This window comes from Glycine soja, chromosome 6 (assembly GCF_004193775.1).
Source record: "Glycine soja cultivar W05 chromosome 6, ASM419377v2, whole genome shotgun sequence".
NCBI classification, from domain to species: Eukaryota; Viridiplantae; Streptophyta; class Magnoliopsida; order Fabales; family Fabaceae; genus Glycine; species Glycine soja.
The window spans coordinates 1,161,831-1,186,312 of NC_041007.1; the positions used below are offsets into that span (position 1 = coordinate 1,161,831).

The 24,482-nt window shown below is 32.5% G+C and overlaps 3 protein-coding genes and 1 long non-coding RNA gene across 5 annotated transcripts; 1 reads left to right on the forward strand and 3 right to left on the reverse strand.

The window, feature by feature from the left end:
• Positions 1–2,249: 2,249 nt before the first annotated feature.
• LOC114414515 (MLO-like protein 9) lies at positions 2,250–5,951 on the reverse strand. The gene is made up of 15 exons (XM_028378803.1): positions 5,731–5,951; positions 5,555–5,612; positions 5,191–5,465; positions 4,759–4,875; positions 4,592–4,649; positions 4,411–4,499; positions 3,937–4,011; positions 3,757–3,845; positions 3,562–3,611; positions 3,444–3,484; positions 3,188–3,361; positions 3,035–3,070; positions 2,887–2,954; positions 2,713–2,773; positions 2,250–2,637 (listed from the first exon to the last, which is right to left on the reverse strand). The coding sequence occupies exons 1-15, from the start codon at positions 5,860–5,862 to the stop codon at positions 2,377–2,379; spliced, it is 1,584 nt and encodes a 527-aa protein (XP_028234604.1). The 5' UTR covers positions 5,863–5,951; the 3' UTR covers positions 2,250–2,376.
• Positions 5,952–7,573: 1,622 nt separating this feature from the next.
• Positions 7,574–13,710, reverse strand: LOC114414512 (protein S-acyltransferase 21-like). Its single transcript, XM_028378800.1, has 10 exons — positions 13,414–13,710; positions 12,457–12,570; positions 12,212–12,332; positions 11,316–11,503; positions 10,758–10,826; positions 10,281–10,352; positions 10,011–10,139; positions 9,377–9,457; positions 9,107–9,313; positions 7,574–8,732 (listed from the first exon to the last, which is right to left on the reverse strand). The coding sequence occupies exons 1-10, from the start codon at positions 13,456–13,458 to the stop codon at positions 7,818–7,820; spliced, it is 1,941 nt and encodes a 646-aa protein (XP_028234601.1). The 5' UTR covers positions 13,459–13,710; the 3' UTR covers positions 7,574–7,817.
• A 3,817-nt stretch (positions 13,711–17,527) lies between these two features.
• On the reverse strand, positions 17,528–21,578 carry LOC114414514 (MLO protein homolog 1-like). Of its 2 annotated transcripts, none has more exons than XM_028378801.1 (14): positions 21,383–21,578; positions 21,214–21,271; positions 20,851–21,083; positions 20,642–20,758; positions 19,687–19,747; positions 19,520–19,605; positions 19,335–19,409; positions 19,144–19,232; positions 18,991–19,040; positions 18,840–18,880; positions 18,573–18,746; positions 18,255–18,290; positions 18,016–18,144; positions 17,528–17,929 (listed from the first exon to the last, which is right to left on the reverse strand). In XM_028378801.1, the coding sequence occupies exons 1-14, from the start codon at positions 21,509–21,511 to the stop codon at positions 17,582–17,584; spliced, it is 1,626 nt and encodes a 541-aa protein (XP_028234602.1). In that variant the 5' UTR covers positions 21,512–21,578; the 3' UTR covers positions 17,528–17,581. The 2 variants fall into 2 exon arrangements, with proteins under 2 accessions (XP_028234602.1, XP_028234603.1); XM_028378802.1 differs by having other exon boundaries at positions 20,851–21,021; positions 21,383–21,523.
• Positions 21,579–22,078: 500 nt separating this feature from the next.
• On the forward strand, positions 22,079–24,011 carry LOC114414093. Its single transcript, XR_003667118.1, has 3 exons — positions 22,079–22,724; positions 22,862–23,271; positions 23,721–24,011. It is a non-coding gene; the product is annotated as an uncharacterized LOC114414093 (long non-coding RNA).
• Positions 24,012–24,482: the final 471 nt, after the last annotated feature.

The window sequence follows — 24,482 nt, forward strand, 5'->3', positions numbered from 1 at the left end:
ACATAATATTTTTAATTAGTAATTTAACTTGTGCATTACATAAAATAAAATAATGTATATTTTTAAATAAATAAATATTTTTATATCAACAATTAAAAGTATTAGATGCTAATAAAGGCTAGTCCTATTCATAAAAATTGAACTCATATCTCACATAATACCATGTTGTTAATACAAGGATCTTATTAGTGAACCACATTTTTAAGTATGTGTTCTTTGAGCCTTGTAACATGTTTTGGTTTTAATCAACTCTCAAGATTTAATTCATCTAAATTTTTTAAAATTATTTTTTTAACTATTGATAATTTATTTTTAAAATATTGAAATTTAATTTGAAAACAAAGATAAAAATAAATAAATTGAAAGGGATAAAAAGGTTAAAAAAATCTTTAAAAATACTTCCATAGAAAAATAACTCTTAAAAAACACTCTGGACTCTGGTTGACTAATAACTCTTAAAAACACTCTTACCCAATATAATTATACTAATTTATATATGGTAGAACACAAGGTTCATGTTGACGTCAAAGGTTTATACAAGTAGTTAAGAGGAGGATATAATCAAACATTGGTCACATTCATGATCTAGGCCGAGCGACAAAGTTTTGTTTGATTTACACATTGATTTTGTATTGAACGTAAAAGTTTCGTTTTTCCTCCTCTCATTCATGATCTACATGATCATGATTTTTAATTCTTGAAAAATTTCTTATATTAAGAAACATTTAGAAGAGAGGGTAATACTCTTAAAAAATAAAATTGATGATCTATTCATTTATCTATCTAAATTATAATGTTAAACAATAAGAAATTTTAACTCAATTTGTTGAACAATATTATAATATGGATGGAAATATTATAATGATCAATATTGTTGAAAAGTTTTTATAAAAAAAATCAATTCAATCTATACTAAGATCACTTTCGAAATGGCAGAAGATGAGTCCATTACAATTTCAATAAATAAATAAATAAATAAAGCTTTAAAGTCAACTTTTTTTTTCTTCATTTTCTCTTTTGTATTTCAAAAAAAATTCTTTCTTCGCTATCTTATTTTCCTCTATCGAAACATAGGTTAAAAAACAATAACAGTCGCAGCCTCACGGGATACAAATTCTGAAGTTAAATCATCAACCGCTTCATGAGAATGGAGTCAAGCTGAGGTCTAGTCTTCAGGTAACTACAACTTGCAGAAGCTCAACATTTAGTTCAAATGTAGCTCCAGGCTCTTGTAAGCATAAAATGAACATAAAATGAACTCGCATTCCTTCCAGTATTGTATACACAGCAGCTGGAGCAGAGAATAAACCATTTGGGTGCATTCAGCACCACTCAACTCAAGCAAACTTAAGCAACCCTGCACCTTCTAATAGTATCTAAGAAATTTATGTTCTGTTCTGTCTGAATAAAATGAAATGAGTTTCTCTTATAAACTAAAATCAACTTAGGCACTTAACTTTTTATACAAGTTATCTCATCTAATATTTTAAAAGTACTCGTGAAGAAGTGTATATAAACAAGGTTTTACAAGACTTTGGACTTGGGAGATAAAATTCGAAAAGAAAGTAAGAGTTATGGAAAAAGTCATACATTTTCAATAGAAAAGCTATTGTAGCTTGTATCTAAACTGGGCCTAAGTTTTTCCATTAGTATGAAAAGATTGGAACCTGAGCAATGATAAGATTTCCAGCTAGGAGTTTAGATTGTCGACTGGAGACAGCTGTGATTCCGCGATATAAGCAATCAATGTGAGTGAGAACTAGAAATGAAAAGTAAACGAGAGAAGAAATAAACAAGAGATGAGAAACCTGAAATTGATTATTACAGGAAAGGAAAATAAGTGTTAGAGACTAGCGGGTAGTAATGTATTGGTCTTCTCGAACCACAAATTACCCATATGCCCTTTTCTCTCTTTTCTTAGTTTTAGGTGACATATATTTATAACTGTTATCGCAAGGTCTTGCTAATCAATGTCATAATTATTATTTTAAGAACATTAATTCGGAAATAAGAAAAATATTTATTGTTAACATTATTGAAAAATATAATCAACAACCTAATTTTATGTATTATTCCACTTTCTCACTGATTAACATATTTGCCTTATCTTGAGGCTTAAATATTTCTTGTGAAGTGATAATTAATGCCTAAAGCAGAGTAAAGAATGGCATTGTCTAGGATGTGATGATAGATGATTACACATGCGACGCAACGCAAATAAACTGCGTCATTCATGAAGATAATGGGCTTACAAGCGTATGCATGTATATAACTATCTAAACTGTGCTACAAAATTGATTAACGAATGCAATAGCTAGTTTACTAGTGGTTCTAATTGACCTATGATTGTGTTTTTACAGCATGTTCTGACACGTGTCACGGTTCACTTAGAAGGTCGCGATTATCATAGGGGGTGGTGACTATGGTGGCACTCTGCTCAGCCATTTCTGTTTCTCCGGCTCCCGTTGACCTCGGCGATTGCTCCGGTGAATGATCTCCTGGGCCCACAGCCTCACCTAACGTTCGAGTTTCGGTGCGTCCCTTGGATACTTTCTTCTTCAGAGCATTCTTATGCCACTGTTTCAGTGCCTTGGATGTTTGCTCATCAAATATTGACTTCTTCATCGTCGACCCCATCTGAAACAAATTCATTCAATATCTATTGAACTCCTCGGAGGCCAAATTCCAAAGCTAAAATAATATTGAATGCACCTGAGTAACAAGCGCATATAGTGGAAGTGTCACATAACTGCAAACCACTTGAGCTCCTAACCTGCAAATTCATCTTGTAAAACACTGCAACTTCAATGGCATCTTAAATAATTACATAAAATTCTCTGCTTATGTTAGTTAAAATGTGCATCACTGCCATGGGACATGACCTACCCAAGAGCTACTCTAAAAATCATGAGACTATCATCCTCGTAGAAGCAAGATGCCCAACCAAATTCATACTGCACCAGAAACAAACAAGAGTCAAATACACAATTATGAGTGTGAGAAGAAGACAATGGAATTTTGAATTGTTAATTACCCATGTCCACCAGAAGTATGTCAGCTCAAATGCATTCTGGACATGTGAAGCAAAACATCAAAGTCGTGAGAAATTCTTCAAATATTCAGGATCTCAGATTTGCATAAGCTACTAAACTATAGTAAAATGAACAGCACAGGACTGACCGAGTACCTGAAAGAGGACATAATGGATGAGATAAAGAACTAACTGAGGCCATGCAAACCAAAAATACTTGTCAGAGACTTGCACAAGAGGGATTCCCTGCACTACAGCATGCCTTTCTGATATGTCAAGTGCCATTCGAGTTATAATTGCTTGAAGCTTTGTTCCAACGGCCAGAATCACCTTCAAGTTAATCAATCATTAGTCTAAACTGAATTACACACACGCAATTGGCATTTGGCCGTGAAGATATAAATCTGCTCACCACTAGTGGAAGAAAAGACACCCAAAAAGCAGCATGCCATCCTGAAAACAAGTTAGCAATTACTAAGAATTTGACTGCAATATAAGGAAACCAATTGACACTTAGGTGAAAGACAAACCATGGACATTCACAAGCAAGAATAACACCACTGATCCCCAAAGTAGTGGACTATCAAAAGCACAAATGTACCCTCATTAGAAGAAACCAAAGATTAAGGGATTAAGGAATGAAGTACCTTTTAACAACATGACTCCATGAAGCTAAATTACTATAACACATAAAACCAAAGTCATGACGAACTTGCCAAAATTACCTGATTCCTACAACTACCTTAAAGTCATCTTCTAATGACCTCTTGATATATTTTTGAAAATCAAACTTACTTCCCGGTGCTAAATGAACCTACAAAAGTGAAGGGGGCATTAACATTAGTTAATGAAAAAGACAAACAGCGCAAGCATATTACTGAAGTTGCATTGTCAAAACTACTAACAGTCACAAATCCATGTCTCATGGTCAAGTAGTCGGCCCTACGAACAGATCTGAAAAATTGTCGAAAAAAGCATACCTGAAAATTGATCGAGAACATATTATTGACCTTGAATTAAAGCAAAACATGAAAAGACTAATAAATTGTGATATTAATATCACACTTTTGTTCCCCATCTAACTTGGTTAATTCATGATATTTTCCAATCATATGTACCAAAAAATAAGAATTAAAAATGAACCAACCTCGATACCCTCTTTCAATATACCAAGAATTGGTTTCACAAATAAACTATATTTAAAAGAATGCAACTTAAATATGTCTCACAAGAATTATTCATAAAAGAATGAATACTCTATAGGTAGGGAGATACAATTTTCTAAACCAAAAACTTAGTTTTGAGGTCTTTGGTGATACCTTTAATAACCGCTTAATAATCTAATATTGGAAAAAGAGTTGTCAGTGATAATTGCTTACAAAATAGAAGGAAACTGGTGTTTTAGTCCAGATACTGTTGTGATCCCTCACAAATGATGTCTCATGAGTGAGTCTGAATCTTCTAGGATCTGAACAGATATTGAGGATGTTAAAACTGTGGGGACCTAGTACTGATGATACTTGAAGCTAGAAACAAATTATTAATGACTCATAGCTTTACCATTCAAGGCATCTTGATCCACGATATGGTCTTCCTCCCATTCCTTCCATCCACGAATCTATCAGAAGAAAGAAAGGTTTTACTATATATAATGAAAAACTGATTCACCTATTGTTCGATTCCTTGAATGAATCAAGATTTTTAGGCCTGAATCAATACCAACCAACCTTTGCTCTTCCAAGCGTCATTGTTATGGCACTGTATATCACATGGAAGACAGCCAAGAAAAATATAAAAATGTGTAGCTGATGCAATCCGGACACTGATATAAGAGGCGTGTATCCCTACATAGCCAACATTCGATAGCATGAGCTTTTCTCAAACTACTAAGATCTGGACTAAATTGAAAATTTGCAACTACTCTGATATGGTGCAACATGAAATTTTACTAGAAGTGTAAAATGCTATACTATACTAAAAAAACAGGTTTTAACAACCGAACTTGGTACGGGGTTTTTCCAACTCACTAGTATCTAGAGTTTTTTGACTAAAGTATGTAACTTGAAGAGAGAGTTTTTGACACCCATAATGATTTTATTTGGTTCAGGTAACAGACAAACAAAAAAAGTTAGAACATTGAGTTGGGAAGAGTTGATTACCGGATTACAACTTTGGCCTCCACCCTCAGCTGCTAGAAACCTACGCTCATATGATAAAAGCCTGCGGTGATGGCCACCACCTTCGGCCTCACCACCACCACCACCACCCTCCTCTGTCTGAGCTCCATGTTCGGTTGCAGGAGCCCCTCCATGACGTTCTTCAAGGGGAAGACAGGGGAGCATTGTGCGTGCATACTTCGCGGGAATACACATTTTAGAAATGTAGTTTTGACCAAATGTTAAGAGCAAGGAAATAAATCCCAAAACCATAAGCTCTGCATGCCAACAAGGAAATAATTCATTATTCATGAGAACAAACAAACCAACAAGAAAAACATTACTATATTTTAATGAGGTTGCTCACCGGCTTTAATCTTTTCAAGAGCTTCTAGCAATGCATGCTTCTTTCTCTCTTCAAACACCTGAGACCAATAACAAATAAATTCATTCATCACGTAAATCATCCATCATGCATGAATCTATTTAACGAAAATATGTACATTGTTACAAGTTATTGTTATTATATGTAATGTAATGTACCTTTGCGAATTTGTGTATAATTTTTTCCAAGAGTATAGAAATGATAACGATAATTGCACAAACCGCAGCGACGGCCCATGTAGGTGTGAGATCTAGCTGCCTGCTGTCACCGCCTTCTCCTCCTCCCGCCATATATATTCAATAAATTGTTGGCAAGAAAAAAGTTGTGACGGTGATGATGATATAATGTGTTTGTGATGAGCAGAATTTTAATTATTATTATTAAAGAGTGTGCGTTTTGTGTTGAAAATGAAAATCAGAACATTCTTGGATGGCATTGTCTTGTCGATGATGTTCATGTTGTTTTCCTAAGTTGCAGCATTCTAACAACGATCCAAATGAACGGAGAGGAACAACTGACTCTGCATTTTACACCCATCGCCATTTGTCTACCTTTCATCTAATTTCGGTCCCATCCATTATTACTCTTATAATTGTTTCCCTGCCTCTAGTTTTTTTTAATAATATATATGATTATGAACAAAAATAAATAAATTATGTAAAAAAAATTAAGTTTCGCTGTTACCGGAGATCGAACGGGTCATTCGTGTGAAAGGCCAAAATACTTAACACTGTACTATAACAAATTAGATTTTAGTTTTTATATACGTTCCAGTTTAAAGAAGTGCACTTTTTGTTAAAATTTAACAGTTATGTACTCCCTTGTTTTTTGTCCACACGTGTACTTAAAACTTAAAAGCTTACAAGTTACAACACGAAGTTATAAACCGAATAATTAAGGATAGAGCCTCTGACAAGGGCATACAGTAGTATACATATTGTACTCCTCACATGATCCTCAAAGTAATATTAAAGACATAATAAGTTTTTTAATCGAAAGGATTTATGTAGCCGTGTAAGATTATATTAGATTCATATAGTGTGACCGATTTATTCAGTGAGAGAATATGTATTTAAATTTTACATTATATAAAATTTCCTTAAAATAATAGCAATCACAAATCACGACCCTAATTAATATATAATTTTTGAGTGATACCCCTACTCTATGAACATGGGAAAAAATATACTATTTATACTTATGTTACAGTACTTAAGCCAAGGAATTGACTTTTTTTTTTTTTTTTTTTTTGCTGAATAGCGAAGGAACTGACTTAATACAATAAAGTTTAATTCTATATACTTCGTAAATCATAATCATTTTTACAGTCATAATTTACTTCTATTAATAACATTTTTACTGGCTTAATAATCATTTTAAATTGAATCCTATATACTTCATAGTCATTTTCTATTTAATTCCCCTAGCAATTTCACTACAATTTCATACCATCTCGTGATGTTACAACGATAACAAAAGGCAAGAACAAAAACATAGGAACAAATTTAAATTAAATACAGACAGAAAATATTTTGTGAACTTGTAAAATGTTAAGTTTATTATTATTATTATATCAAACCCTAATATTTTATCATAATAAATTAGGTTCAAACCTTATATAATTACTAGCTAAAACCTGATAACTTGTAAGATAAATTTTAAATTAAATGTGTTTGATAACATTAGTTATTTAAGAAATTAATAAATGTAAAATAACATAAATAAAAAAACTTATATGAATTTTTTAGTTTTGTTTAATAGGCATTTTTAATTATTAATCATTGAGTATATGAATAATATTATATGATCACCCCCCAAAAATATAGTAAAAAGAGAATAATAATTAAAATAATTTAACTCTATTTGTTTATACATTTCTTTTTTACTTTTGAAAATCATTAAGATAAATAAAAAGGAAATGTACTAAAATAGTAAGAAAAAAAATTACAAACACTTTAATTTAAATCAAATAAACTTACAAAACTACTCAGTACGCAAAGCTACATCAACTCTCTGACGTACATATTCAAACTTAAAATGCAAAGCTAGTGGTAAATAATTTTGTACAGAAAAAGGTCGTGATCCATTAGCCTATACAGATGGAAAGGGGAATGCACTCATACCGTCATACGGGAGAAACGAAGAAGTAAAAAGATGGACATTTAGAAAAAGTTTAGGAATTTTTAAAAAATTAAAAAAGGATAAGAAACAGTTGCCGTAACAAATTAATGGTCAAGGAAGCAATCTAAGGGAACTTGTTTTGCTGGGCATAGCCAGGAACAAACACAGGAAGCTGGCCACCCCTATGTGATCTACCTTGCTGAAAATCCCTTAATGTAGAAGAATCTCTATCCGGAATACCAGCTACTACTGAACTGCTACTTCTTGTTCCCGTACTTGGCTGTTCATTCACAACGGGGCTGCCAAAAAATATAGAACGGCCCGTGTACAATAACTCTGTTCCGGGAATCTGAGAACTGCCGGGACCTCTTGATGAGGATGAGACAAAGCGTCCAGCTTCTTGATCCCAAAACACAGACGATCTTCTATTATCTGAAACACCTAAGGTGTTGCTTCTCATTGGTGCACGTGCCACATTGTCGTGAACTGGATTTGTGTTCCCTTCAATTCCTTTACCTGACGAAGGAGACTGATTTCCCGATGGTTGTTGATACATGGGGTTGAAATGGTCTCTGTTCAAACTTGGCCTCTGCATTGGTGAAGGAGTAAGGTTGGAGACTTGTGGACTGCTAATGTTACTCATACTGTGTTGACATGAAGAATCGATGTCTTCCTTGCTTGCATGACTAGGAGGGTATGAGCTCTTGGAAGGAGATAACCTTGATGTCCCCGCTGTATCGTATTTGATATGAAATCCTTGATTGCTAATTGGGCTGCTTCTTCCACTCACATTGCTACTGGATAAATGATCCACATCATATGCATGAGGTCGAGAACTAATAGGACGAAGCACAGACGATGATGCTCTGGCCTTAGCTGCTGCCTTAGTTGCCTCATTAGAATCCAATTTTGCAAGTTTCCATGCACTTATTCGCACAGGGCGCTGGTTCATTTTTCTCCCTTTGTCAGGTGATTGTACTGCATCTGGATCAACAGTGGATGGTAGGCGTCCTGGCTCCAAATGTGGTATAATTTCATCCTGCTTATCCAAGGCCAGATAGTTAATCAACATAAACTAAGAACTTAATTTATTGCAGAAACTAAGAATGAGCACAGTAGCTCTTGTGACAGTTCTTATTGGGCATGCATTTAAACAATGCACTACTCCTTCCTTCAACTGTTCACCTATAGCAGTTGTTTATTTCTATTGACCATGGAAATTCATACTATATAAGCAAAAATATAATAGAGCTATGGCATACTGTGTTTTGCAAAATCATTTTGTTCCACTCAATTCTCCTTTCCTATCTCTCACCATAATTGACTATATGTAATGTTCAATGATGGGAAAGACGTCTTTCAATGAAATTACTGGTCATATGATTCAGGCAAAATACACAGAGATGGCAGTACCGGGTGGTCCATAAAGATCCTTGGCGGTGTACACCAGGCACCTTTGTACTGTATACTCATTCCAACAGAGCTTCTTCCACTTATTGCAGTGATAGCTGAACTAGTAGGAGACGATGGTAGACTCTGCTGTTCACCCCCATCAACTGAAGGCCCAGGTGGTTCACTTAGAGTTCGCATGGCCACAACATACTCGTAAGTTGTGATACCCTGTAAAAGAAAAAGACAGCTTAGAATATACATGTCGATAGGAGGAAAAGTTCATGAATATACCTTTCGTATCAGGATCATATGGAAAAAGAATAACTCTCCCAAAGGTACAGTTGCAAGGAATGAAACTGCTGTGCATATGGCCTGTCAAAGGATTGAAAATTATGTGAAACATAGCAACTCATACTTTATTGAAGTGAAAATAACAAGAAAGAAATTCTTGGTAAAAAAAAAAAACATTATCATTTAGGAACAATTAACCACTCAAATAGTTAATGATGTTCAAAGATTGGATAATGATGATTACTTGAAGTTTATGTTGAATAATTTTCAGCAAACATAACCAATAAGTTTTCAAATCAGGATCACTAACCAACAACAAAAGAACTAATTTTTTTTTTAATAAAAAAAAAGCTTGTATGAGATGCATTGAATGTTTTACATCAATGCATATTTTGACATTTCAAGCCAAATAAGGGCTTCCATCAGTAGACAGAATCCAGCATTTTAAGTTAACATGAGATGTGCACCAATAGAAGATGCAATGAAAAAAGTCTATGGAAAGCCCATACAAGGCCTATTATGCATCGTTCCTGCCAACAGAACTCATAGCATATAGAAAAGTAGCATTTGTCAAGTAAAGTTTATTTCAGTTTATCCTATATAAAAATCTGAAAGAAAAAGAGAGTGAATGTACCACAATGATAGCAAATGGGACTCGAGAGAACCCAGCTCCAAGTTTTTCAGCAATCTGATTCTCTGTACCTTTCTTGTCAACAAAGCATCTGACAAGTACTGCAATCCCAACTCCACATTCAACTATAAGCTGTTACATGTATGAGCATTAAGTAAGAAAATAAAAAATTCTAATCTGGAAGGATTGTTCCAATGTAAAACTGAAGGACCAGAGGAGGGGGGCAACTGGGCAAGGAACTAGATTCAGGATGAACAACTTTATGCAACTTACCCAAACTAGGCTCACTGCCATAAGACACACAAACGTGATGTAATTCTTCTTTCCAACACAATTGTTCAACCACTGAACAAAACAAAGAAAGTATATGATGATAATGAATTTTTGAAGAACCTAATAGTTACGGAAAACAAGCACTGACAAGTGCACAAGTGCACACAACATCTCAGGTCCCAAACATAAAAAAATTATACATTGCAACTTGCAAGTATTGCAGGCAAAATAACTTTGAAGAAAAATAATTATCAAGCATTGGAGACAATCAGATAAACAATAAGTCTCAAAGAACAGAAGGGGAAAAAATCTTTTCTGAAAGGGATAAGTGTAAAAGTGACCTGACCACTTTTTTTTATCATCAATTTTTTTATTAGTATGACAATGGACCATTAGACCTCAGACTAGGACACTACAACAGTGAGTATTAAAAATACCCAGTAACTGACTTGGGGTGGGATTAAAACACAAATTTACCCGACAATGGTGATCAAATCCATCAACACATTTGTCACAACTTCGACAATGCTTACTGAACTTCCGAACCTGCAAAATATAACTAAAAAGATGTAAATACATCATGGTTTTTTTTCCATATTCTGGTGAGGCAAGGAAAGGAAAGAAAACTCTTCAACTAGATATTTTAAAAGATAAAACAAGAATCAAAGTGAAATCAAGTTGGTATTTTATAGTTATTTATGAAAACAAAAAATTAAAACAGAAAATGTTTTCTCAAATCAAAAAGACTCTGACTGGCTATTCGTTGAAAGGGTTTGTATTTATTCTTGAACAAACATGAACCATCAAGAAAGGGATCTCTATAACAGAATTTTTCCTGTTTTGCCTATAATCATGGCAGTTTTGGGAAGCAAAATTGGATTCATCTACTTAGAATCAATCTGTGTTGCATTCTACGAAACCATATATTATACTTTTCTTTCTCCATTTTTCTTTCATCACTTGTTTTTCTCCTTTTGATTTATTTGAAGAAGTAATGGAAAATGAAATAAGATTTTTCAGATAGCTCATGTCAACCTCAGCATTGCACAAAGTGCAGAACAAAGCCTCCTCTTCTCCAGATTGTTGCTGTAGACTAATATCTTCATTACTGCGGCAATCTTCTCTAACAAGGAAACTACAGAAGAAACACCCAACTTTAGAGCACCAACTTGAATTGTGACGATCAGACATTCCTTCACCCTTTAGTCCCATCTTGCTGGGTTCTGCAATAGGAGATGCAAATCCTAAATATAAACTATCAAACTACACTGGAAAAATTGCTATTAAAGGCATAGGAAACCATCAATTGTTGCCATCATATCCCAATATATTCCAAACAGTATCATTGCCAAATCAATCAAGATAATATATTCATATGACAATTTGTCTGTATAAGCCATATAGGAGGTAACAAACAAAGTGACTATATATTCATAATTTCATCGAACAAGTAAAAGTCTAAATGATCAGTTCCAGACCTACAAAAAGGCATATATAAATCTGTTACATATGATTTAGGGTTTGTCTGCAGCCAAGTAACAACCTAATCCAACAGTGTCACTACTGGATAATTAAATTCAGCACAATTCTTTTATTTTGGTGTTCTAGCAAGCACTGTTGATCAAACAAAAAACTACTAAATTTATGGGAACTGTCAACGGTTATGATGAATCTTATGGAGAAAAGAGAGAGAACAAGAGGCATGGAATGAATTCCGCGTGTTGACTAACACAACAGAGCAGATATTTATATCAAGAGTCATAAATACAAGGATAATTATATAACAATTACAAGAATATACAGTTACTCTAATTAACACAATTACATAATGTATAATCTGCTCTATTCCTATTATTACATTATTTCTAAGAAATCTGTTCCCAAGAATAAACTTAAAAATCAATAGATGCCACTAGCATTCAAAGTCCAACCTGCCAACTCTTCATCAAGTTTTGATCTATTCTTTGATGTCTTGTCACAATCAACCATGACTCCCTGGTCGGCGGGATCAATGGCAGTGCATCGAACATAAAGAAAGAACACAGAGAGAGCCTGCAGTTCAACATTTAAGTTGAAGTCAATGAAGGAATATTGAATCCCATTTTTTAGAACGAATCTTCCGTATGAAAAACACATGAGCGGAGGGGGAGCAGAGAAGAATCAGAGTACTGCTTACCAATACAGAGTAAACACCAATAGCCACATATTCATAGATGTCCTTTCCAAGAAAAGGAGCAAAGAAAGCATAATATGCTATAGATAGCAAGAAAAATACAGTTATAGCCACGACCTGTTCATAATAAGCAGGGGGGGAAAAGCTTTATGAGAATACACAAATCTTCAATTCTAAAACATGAAACTAAAATAATACTTGGCAATTTGCAGCATTGTGAAGGTATATAGGTTCACCAAAAAAAATTGAAACTGTTGATTTTAGTACTTATAAAAATTTAATGCGTGTTTTTAGTCCACGCATTTACCAAAAGTGATTTAGTTTTAGTCCCTCTTCAGTCTTCAGTGACTAAAAACATGTGTTTCTTGTTAAATAATAGGGACTAAAAAACATATTAATTTTTTTTTTTGGACTAAAACCAACATTTCAAAATATTTAGAGACCAAAACGCTATTTTACCCAAGAATTTATCACACATACTAAACAATATACTGAAGTATGTTAACTCTGAAATTATCTTTCTGCAAATGAGAAAATATGATGATAACACTAAATTCATAGCCTGAAATGAAGAAGCACAATAATGCTAAGTAATTGGCGTGGTTTCTATACTGGAAAAAGAAAAAAAGAATCTTTGATAGATGGATATTGGAGTTGAAAAACATTCATCGCCGTAAGAAAGTGAGAGAGAAAAGGCGTGGACACGATATATACGACAAAACGCATGAGATTCCGCATAAAATTAGAAGATCAATTAACGGCGAAAAAGCATAATAAACAACGGAGAGAAAAAAGAATGCAGTCGGATTAAAAGGGAACGAGGTAAAGGAGAAAGTCAAAAGGGTAGAAGAAGAAGGGGGAAAGATGAAAGAAAGCCCTCATCTGAAACTAATGAGAAAAAAACAAAACAAAACAAAGTTGCAAATGATTGCTGTGGCATTGAAAAACTAGAGTACGTACCTGAAAAGTGTGAAAGGGGAGCTCCCATCCATGACGCCTAGCCATGACCGAATCTCCAACGGACTACTACCAAATCAGAAGCATTTCCGCTTCACCCTTCCAAACTTTGCTCTGAATGCTGCAAACTATGAAACAGATTCAGAATAGCAGAACAACGGGTTCTCTGAAGAATTCCCAGGCTAGGGTTTGCCAAGTCAAATTCAACCCAAGAGAGAGAGAGAGAGAGAGGTTGTTGGGTGATGTGAGAGTGAGAAAAGAACGAGTGAGGTGAGATGAGGCCACTCACTCTCCGACTATTATTATTATCGTTTTTATACACATAATCACTTTCACTGTTTCACTCCTACTCCTTCCTACCTACTCTACTCTTCCTTACCCTTTGTCTTTGTATTCATTCATTCATAGTATCAAAGTCACACTCACATCAAACATCTTCTCACAACCTCCTCCTAACAAAAAATTCAATTGGAAAAATATTAATGTCATTTTCAATACTTTTTTTAATTCAATTAAAGTAATAAGTAATTGTATATTAAAAAGTTAGTTGATTGTCAGTATAATAACGTGCATCAATTAAATGCAAATAAAAAGCCCGGGTTTCTTCCTTTTTAATATGATAATTATAATCATCAAATTAATCCTAAAAAATATATCAATCTAATTATATATATTATCAACTAATCTTGAATTGTCGTATCATTAAAATTCATTAAATTTTGTAATAAATGTTTTATTTTAAACAATGAGTTGGGTCTAGACCTGTTACCAGCTACAATTAATGTATGACTGGTATAGTAAAAAGAAAAGTGATGAGAGTTTTGATTTAAGGTAAAAAAAAATAAAAGTACGAGTTTCATATAATTTTACATTATATTTCATTATTTTTTTCACTTTCCTTCGAATCTATCAAATAGGTTTTTAGTCTCTAACTAATCATGTCTCTGAAAAAATTGCTTTCTAGAGAGGATATTTGTAGAAAATTAAAGAAAATAAAAGAGATGTTATTTAATAATTTAACATTGTAAAAAAATTAAAACAAATAATATATTCCAGGTGTATAAATAATTTAATTTTTGGCAAAAATAAATTTAAAAGTTGTTGGATAGATATTCCTTTTCTTTGTTTTTATTCATTTTCTGTTATTAGTGGTGGCATTGACCAAGGTAGAAAAAGGAGGTAGGGGAGGCTTTGGTCGCTTTTTGAGGGTCGTTAACAGTGGTGGTGTCCGCCGCTACAAAGATGTAAGTGGACACCACATTGTTAATCTTTCGTTAAAGCTAATGGAAAGATAATTAAACAGTTAAATAAAATGGGAATGGTGTACTCAATTACATTACATGCCAAGATAAAAATATCATTGAGATTTTACAAAATTAAATTTTGTCTTACATATATCAAACTAATATTTTTAATTATGTAACAAAAAAACTAATCTTCTTAAAAAACTAATATTCTCATTGTAAAAATAAAATTAAAAAACTAATATTCTTAATTAGTGATTGTCAAGCTATGCCTTTAAAAAAACAAAGACTTACTACTCTAGTCACTTTCTAAAACTCAATTCACCCAAATGATTATTAAAAAAACATGATTTTTTTACAACGGAAACATATGATAGTTTTTTTTTTTGCTAAGTATCATTTTTTATCTAATTATATTTTAGTGTTGTTTCATGTTATTACATTAAGTTTGAAAAGTTTTATTCTGATTTTTTTGTTTTTGAATATTTTATTTTGATGCTTTCTTCCATTTTTTGTTAAAAATGTTTGTGTTCTATTAATTTTTACATTTTAAGAGAATTAATTTTCAATAATAATGGTTAAAAATTTGTTGTAGTTTGAAGAATATTAGAAAAGATCAAGTTTCATATTGTTTGAAATAGTTTTAATTCATATGTTTATATACTTATTTGTTTTTTATATGTACTTTAAAAGTGACTTAAAAAAAATGAAAGTCACATGTGGATGAGTTTAGATTTCTTTGTATGTTTTTTTAAGATAGTAACAATCACAATTGTCTTATATATAGAACTTGTTTTATTAACTTTAAAAAATGAGATTAATATTTATGTAACGTGGGTATAAAATAGTAGTTTTATATAATTCTTTAATCATAAATTATTATTAGAATTATTTTAAGATAATTATTTTAAAAATTAATAAATACTCGTACAAATTTATTTATATTTTTAGTGAAATACTTTGATGATTAGCTTTATATAATCTACTAGATACAATGACATTTTTTTATTGTCTCAATGAATAATTAATTATTTAATATGCCGTCCTCACTTAGAACATAATGATTTGGAATCTTCCGAGTAATCATTTTTTTGTTCAAACCATTCCTTCCGATTCCACTTTCATATGACAGTGACAAAAGCAATGCCGTGAGTTGCTGAAACTTGTTAGCAACCTCTAATAATACGCCGAAAACATATTTCTTTCGTATATGCAGAACGGAAAGACAGAAGAATGAAAAGCATACCGATTTGACTCACCAACCGTAATTGGATTATTTAATTCTTTTGCAGATTACTTTGTTCTTAAAAAGTGTAAAATAAAAAAATTAAAGTGAAGTGTACCTGTTTAGATTTTTTAAGAGAATTAGTTTATAAAACATAAGAGTTAAAACTTACTTTTTTTACTCCTAAGATAAATTGATCGAAATGCATACTAAATTTTAACAATATTTTTAACATGAAATCAGTATCTATCCAACGAATTGGAAGACACATGGTCTATGTTGTCAGAAAAAATAATATAAAGTTACATTTCTGAATTCAGTTTCAATTTAAATAGTTATTTTGGCAAACGAAAGGTAAATAAAACAAAACAAAATACTAACAATAATGAGGAAGGAAACGCCAATGGCGTTTTCCATCAAGTGCGAGGTAATGGCTCCAAATGGAGAATGGAAGATTCGAAGCTTGTCATTATTTGCTGCAGCAAGTTTACTTAAATAATAAGGTAAACTATACTGACATTAGTTGTGATTGAAACATTTTTTTTAATATTTATAATACCTCTTACAAAATACACGACGTAATATATTATTTGGACAATAAAAACAGTGTAATTTAAAACTATTAAGGAAAATATTGTAGAAATTTTTAAAAAACAAGAATGTGATATGAAATGATGTAATTTGCCCTAAAAAACATTCTACATGGTTATTTCCTTCTCTTAGAGCACATGGAATCTCAGTCTAGTTCTTTCACTATTACACCTAGGCATCAAATATAAAGGGTTAAGGGTAACATAGATGTCCTGGTAAGGGTCAGAGCATCATGTAATCAATTTCAAGCTCCAAATTTAAATTTCATGCAATTAGAGTGTGAATGTGGGTCAACCTTGCTTATCTGAATTAGTTTATTTCATTGTTGATTGGTTAAAAGGTGACTCAATTTAATCAATAGGCTTATTCGTTGTTGTAATGTCATTATTTAGATAAAATTTAATTTCTATTTCTAATTTTGGCAAATCTGATTATTTTTATCCATTTGAAAATAATAAAGTTAATCTCATTTATAATACAAATGTTGTTGGTTTTAGTTATTTATTTGATAATTTTTTAATGCTAATGTCAATAATTTCTATAATTATTGCAAACAAGTTAATGTGATATTAAACGTAAGTTAAACTCATCAGAAAAATATACATTAAACTCTGAAACTCGTGATGACTTGACACCAAAAACCTAACTAAATAAAAAATAAATCAAAATCATGAATTTTGACCAAAAATATATATATCAATGACTTGCAAAAAATTGACGATTGTGTCCAAAACTTAGCACGTGACAAATCAAATCCTGAAATTGAATACCAGGCGATAACTTGACTATTATCAATTTAATATGCTTGAATTTGACTAGTAATTATGTAAACTTTGCTTGTGTTATAACTAATATTATTTAGTTAAGAATGTCATAAAAGAATATGCAAGCAAAAAAATGACCTAGCTGAGTAACTATCTAGCTACAATGGTATTTGAATATTAGCCTGCGGAAGAGGTTGGGCAGGCCATGACTCTTATGGGCAGCTATATTGTTGTATTACTATATTAATCATGTTATATATGGTATTTAATTTGAACACAAATCTTGGTTGATATTAACCATTAATTCTTTTGACATAGCCACAAGTCCTTATTAGAGTTAAGCATCGTTAAGGCTTCACAAAGGAAAAATCGATATTATGAGTTTCTCCATTCCTTGGAGCTTGATGCGTTTGTGTTATTTCATTCAATTGGTGTGAAGATCCCTCTGTCTCAGACAAGTCAGTGTCAGATTGGTATGATCGTGGAGAGTAGAGAACACTATCGGTGTCTGTGTGGCTTGGCTTGTACTTTTGAAGCAAATGCAAGGGTGATGTGCCTTGGCTTGGTGTTGTTTCCCCACTCATATCTATCCCTGCTTTCCTTAACTTCCTCTTGTCCTTTGCAGCCTTTTGCCACTTCTTAAGTGCCTTTGCAGTTTGCTCCTCAAAGATTGCTTTCTTCATGTGAGATCCCATCTACAAGGTAACATTTATATAGTAATAAGAAAAGGGTAATAATTTCTTAATCAAGTAATTTGATGGGTTAGTTTGACATTGTATACCTGTATTACTAGGGAATAGAGAGGAAATGTGATGTAGCTGCACACGACTTGTAAGGCTATTCCAAGGACAACCCTTGTCAGTATTAGCGGCAAGCTTTCATGGAAGCAAGATGTGATCTTAAACTCATACTGCATTTTTTAAAATATCATTAAAAAGTAATGAATCCTCTAAATTTGAAACCCCAAAACTCGAAATTTCTCATAACGAATAAAATATCTTGGTTATATAGGTTACTTACCCATGTCCACAAGAAAAAGGCTATTTGGAATGCATTCTGAAAAACAACGAATAAACAGCTTTGAGTCAAATTGGATTACCAATTAAGCATGTCAAAATCACAAGAAAAATTATTATACGGTTCAGAATAATCATAATTTCAATCAATCTTTATGTGACATTATATTTTATTATCTTTTTCCATAAATTAAAATTTAATTATATATTATATAAAAATTGATTGGGATGACAGTCACATGATAATCTCAAATTATATAATAAATTTTCTAGTCACACAAATCCCAAATTTATATTTATACATAGACACACCAACTATCACCTCGAATAAGGTAAAGTGGATTAAGAAGATAATCCACTGTGGCCGGTTAAACCAAAAATACTTGTTGTTTGGCTCTACAATAGGGACTCCTCTAACAATTGTGGCTCGATCTTGGATTTGTTGGGCCATTTCCATGATTATAAGTTCAAGCTTGGTGCCCACTAATAGAAGTATCTGCAAAGCAATGAAGTTCGATGGACGCTAGTAGTATTAAATATTAATTTTCTTTTCAGGTTAATAATTAATAACTTTTCAATTATGAATTACCACTAGTGGTGCTAATGATAGCCAAGTGAGCGTGTACCATTCTGCAGCAACAAAGTTATAAAAGTAAGCCAATAAAAACACGGCTTTGTGCATTGCGTGTGTGAATTGGACAGTTTAAAAAAAAAAAGAGGGATCATGAAGAGGGAATTACTGTAAACGTTCACAAGCATAAAGACGATTGCAAAAACCCATAACGGAATGCTGCAAAACAAAAACTAATATAGTAAAAAAAAAACAACACTTGGCATTAAAAAGTCTTATAAGATTAATGCATTAGTGTGACTTTAGGTCATATGACAGATACCTTATACCCACGACCACTTTAAAGTCATCCTCCATGGATCTCTTAATGTATTTTTGAAAGTCAAATTTGCTATCCGGAGCAAAATGTGCCTGCATTTGGTAAAGTTTTTGGGTTTCCGTAACAAACTCAATTAATTAAAAACAGTTGCATTTATTTAATTTAATTATAGTACTGTAAGCTTTGGCACCCACGTTAATAAATCCGTGCCGCATGGTCATGTAATCCACCTTACTGACAGAACCGAAGAATTGCCTGAAGAATGCCACCTACCAAAAAAACCCAAATAAAGGGTTTATTAATTGTTAATTGCATAAATTATGGTATTTATTTTGTTTTTCATTTAAATTATTCCTGAGGAACAATGGATGAAACTCACTATCCATCGAATTCCTGGCATCCTAGACCAACCAGAGTGACGCCTAACGAATGATGTTTGATGCGCAAACCTGAACCTTGAAGGATCTGCCATGATAATGAAAATACAAAAGACAAAGGTCCATTGTATGTTATATTTATAAATTGCAATAAGAATTAGTGAATTACCATTTGTAAATTGATACTTCAGGGAAGATGTTTCCGCTTCCCAAGCCTTCCATTTCTTCATCTGTTAAGCATATCGTTGTCGTTATTCTTTTCTTTTCTTTTCTTTTCTTTTTGTAAAAAAAGTTAGGTAGCATAGACGGTAATTATTTAAGACAAATGAGGTGAGTTAAGTTAATGGGAATTGCTAAACGCACCATTCATTTTGCTGGTACACCCAGCATAACATATGTAATTCCCATATTATCCTTCTGTTATTGGCTTATAGATTACGAATCCGTAAATCAATTATAGAATTGAACTTGTGACTTTCGAGTTATTACCAACTGAACTAATAAATTAATTATGTTATAAAATAATTAATGTCCTTATATATAACATTAAATTTTTTAATGTATATTTAATATAAATATAAATTTACATAATAAATTTTATGATAATTAATTTTGTTATAATAATTAATTTGTTTACATATATATGAATTATAAATAAAACCTATAATTTTTATTTAAAATTTAATTTTTACAAATTAATTATTAGATTAAAATTAATTATCATAAAATTTACATGTGCATTAAATATATATTAAAAAATTTAGTGTTATATATAGCGATATTAATTATTTTATATCATAATTAATCTATTAACTTAATTGGTTAGAGTGTTGTGTTAATAACTAGAAAGTCACATGTTAAATTAACTAAAGAAGTTAAAAAAAATTAACGATAAAAAGTAAATGGGTAATTAAACCTATAAAAATTATTATTTCTAATAATGTAGGCAATCATTTTCCTTGTACAAATAACCCAAATCATTTGGTCATTCCAATGAGTTGACTTTATATTATCTTAAAAAGACAGTCAATTCATTTATCAACATCTTAGAATTTTAATGATATTCATGCTGATGAAGAACCATAACTTATAAAATCTTATATTTGGAATAGTAATTAACTTACTTTTGCTCGGGCTAGTACCATAGTCATGACGCTGTAGAAAATGTGAAAAACAGCGAGGACGAATATAAATATATGCAACTGGTGCACCCCAGACTGAGAGATCAAAGACACTTTACCCTGAGAGAAATTAACAATACATATAATTAAGAGTTAATTAATTGAGAAAGGGGTAGTATTAGTATGAGAGATAATTAATTACGGATCCTGACTTTTTGTGAGCAATAGTCACCCCCAGACGCAGCTGCTAAAACTCGACGCCATTCCATGTTGTCGTCAAAAGAAAGTAGCTTCCTTCTGTCATTTGAGTCATCATCTGAATCTGACACTTCCACCTTCTTGCATGGAAGCATTATGTCACCGGCTGACACAGGGATGCATATCTTCGCAATATATTGTGTACCAAAAGTTATTAATAGGGATATGAATCCTAATAACATTAATTCTGCAAAAACAAAAACCATATACATATATATATATATATATATATATATATATATAATTAAAATTTGAAGGGAGTTTTTTTAAAAAAAAAGAACAAAAAAACTTTGCCTCGTTCTAATTTTGCGGCTTACCCGATTTGATTTTCTCCAAGGCTTCATTCATGGCCTTCTTATGTCGTTTTTGAAACCACTGTAATTAGAAAGTAATTATAAGATAGGGAGTGTGTGGAAGGAAATTAATTAAATTTAGTTACTGCAAGTAATAAAACAAAAAATAAAGGATGAAGCACCATGCACGTACCTTTCCAAGTGAATGGATTCCGTGTTCAATTAATACAGAGATGATGACGAACACTGAGCAAACAGCAGCTACTGCCCATGTGGGTGTTTCCTCTAAGCTTCTTTCTGCAGTAGCACCACCACCAGCCATGTTAATTAATTTGCTCTCAAACAACCAATTAATTCTCTAGCCTCAACGTCGGTACGAGCTTAATTAGTATATTAAGAATGCTATTATTAGTAATATATATTCAGTTCTATAGAGAATGATGTTTTGTCATATGCTTACAGACCGTAATGGTATTGCTCTTGCGGGAACCACATACACTCTAGCTAGAAAACATGACATACATAGTTAATTAATTAATAATGTTAAAGCCGGCCCTTGGAAGACAATTTACATGCTTAAGTTTCACGGGTTTAGGTCTAAATAATGCCATTAAATTATTTATTCATTTAATTTGCAACAAGCCTTGTCGTTTACTTGTTTGTTCTATTATGCGTGGAGTCTTATTCATCGAACGGTTTTCACTTTTCAGTGATGAAATGTTTTTTGTGCCCGCGAATTCCAGAAGGGTTTTGGTACCCCACATCATTTACTCCTGCCACGTCATGTGTTTGTTTTGAAATTTGTTATTTGCAATGTAGTCCTTTTGTTATTTTATATTTTTGATTTCCAGATACCTAATGAATGTATCCCATAACTTGTCTCGCCGCTACCGTCAAGTTCGTTTGCAAATCTGTGAAGTCGAACCCAACAGTCGCCTTTCTGCGTGAATCTCTCCAGTATCCAGCCAGGTTCGTGTATGTGGCTATCTCAATGAGTTAGGTTGAGTTCATTATTGTTTTTTTTTTTTTATTCAACAAAACCAATTCATATTTTGTCAATTGAACATCAACATCAGAAGCAGCAACAGTCATGGCATATTCAATACATTAGACAGGTAATAGATTACACGATATAAAACTAAACCTGGCTAGATGTGGAAACTTACTTTTATCACCATTTTCAATTTCGGGCTGCAGAATTCATGAAGAAAATAACTATTAGTTAGAATAATTTTCTATAAGATTATGGATCTTCCTGGTTTCTTTTTTCAAAATTTGATATTTCATCGTTTTGCCTTCTACTATTCCTACAGCCTTAAAAGTCTTTATTTAAGCTAACATAAAGTAGAGTAGAGAAAATAATTTTAATGTTTTCAGTAGAGGAGGTATCGCAGAAGAGATGGTGAGGGGCACATACAGTCTTCAGACATAGACATTGAAAGAAAAGAAGAATGTGCAATATGCATGGAGATGAATAGTAAGATTGTGTTGCCTCACTACTACCATGTCATGTGCCTGAAATGTTACCATGAATGGTACTTTCTCTCACTGATGCTCACATTTCCTTATTTATGGCCATAAATTGTTAAGTATGAAGTTCTTAGGATGTTTCTTCTTCTTCTCTTGAAAGCAAAAAAAAAAAAAAAGGTTGTTGATAGCACATGTTATGCAGGTGTCTTCACCCCTTGAGTGGACGAGAAAGAAATGATTTTTTGAAACTTTGTTCCTATCTTGGTGGGGTATCTGCCCCCAATCTCGAATGTGTCACTATGAGAAGCGGTTGGGCAGAGTCAAGCACTGCCCCAGTGGTGGGAGGGAATCAGATAAGTTCAATTGCATATAAATTTTTAACCAACTCAGCGGACAAAGACATAACAATGGAGGAGTTTGACCTTTTTTTTCTTCTTTGGTTCTTTTTTAGAGGAAGAGACACCTATACATGCCAAAAGAAAGGACTCTCAAGTCTAAGAACCTCTCCAATGATCACACAAGGGAGTGATTTTTAACTTGATTGCCTTTTGGGCTTCCCATGCCCACTTCACATAAGGTGTTTTTTGCTTTTAGTTCTTTGGAAAATGAAAGGTAAACTTCAGTAACTCTGGCTGGCTTTCATGATTTTATTATACTTTGTCTGTATTAGGAGTCAACAAGAAAGGATAGAATATTAGTCTCTGGTTGTTTGTACAGCTTGTGCAACAATCGCCTTCTTGTTTAATATACATTCCTTTAGCTCAATGGCCTTGAATCAATTACGTGTTTTTAATCTGAAAAATCATGTAGAAATGCTGCCTACAATTTTTTCTGTTCACATTTTGAATGTTATCTGCTTACAATTTACACATGGGTTTACGACATAAGTTTGGTTACTCTGGTTGTCTGGTTTGAACTTAATTTAATTCTTGGAGAAATAATTAGTAAAGAAACGTTGATTTGTTCATGTGTAAACTATTATTATTATTATTATTCAATACAAAATTGTGATTTGAGTTTCTATTTTGGTGAGGGAAGAATTGCTTGAATTTTAACTGCAGAAACTGAAGGTAGGTGAAATGCTGGATGGAATTGTATAGGAGAGGAGACATGTAGATTACCTGACAGGCTCTTTATCAGTAGGTTGTCATTAACAGTGACCAAACGAACTTGGTTTCAAGTATCATTCTACTGATCTTTCTTTGCCTAGTAGATTCAATTTGTTTGAAACTCTGCTGATTGTAGTTTATGAAATCCATTTTTTATCCTTGAATTGTACCAAATATTGGATGAGAAGAAAGTGACTGGAAGATGCACCCTAAATTGATTATATTGTATTATTCTTATTTTTAGATTTGTTTTCCACGGGATTTTGGACCCACAAGTTCATGTTACTGAAGGACTTCTATCTTTCAGTGGATGATAACTTGAGATGCCATTGCTCCATGGTAGTCTACCATCTGTAACGGTTGAATCTGTCATCAAGTCGTAGATATATAGCTTAACATATATGATTGTTTTCAAGCAACTAGTTGTTTGGTTTTACCGTGTGCTCAGCAGTAATCAATTTCCTGAATTAGAACTATAAATTCATACAATAATTGCACGGTTTTTTTATTGATTAAAGTTTTCCTTGGACCCAACTTATATTTCTATTGTTGACTTCAGTTAAAACAATGTTGTCCTTGTTTTCAGTAAATATAGTGGTTTCATTCCATCTGTCCCTCCAATACTGTTTTGTGATGTGTTAGTGTTAATCTCTTGGGTTGATCTTCTTTTCACTGGTCATATCATACACAATCCCTTTCCTTTTGAGATCTTTT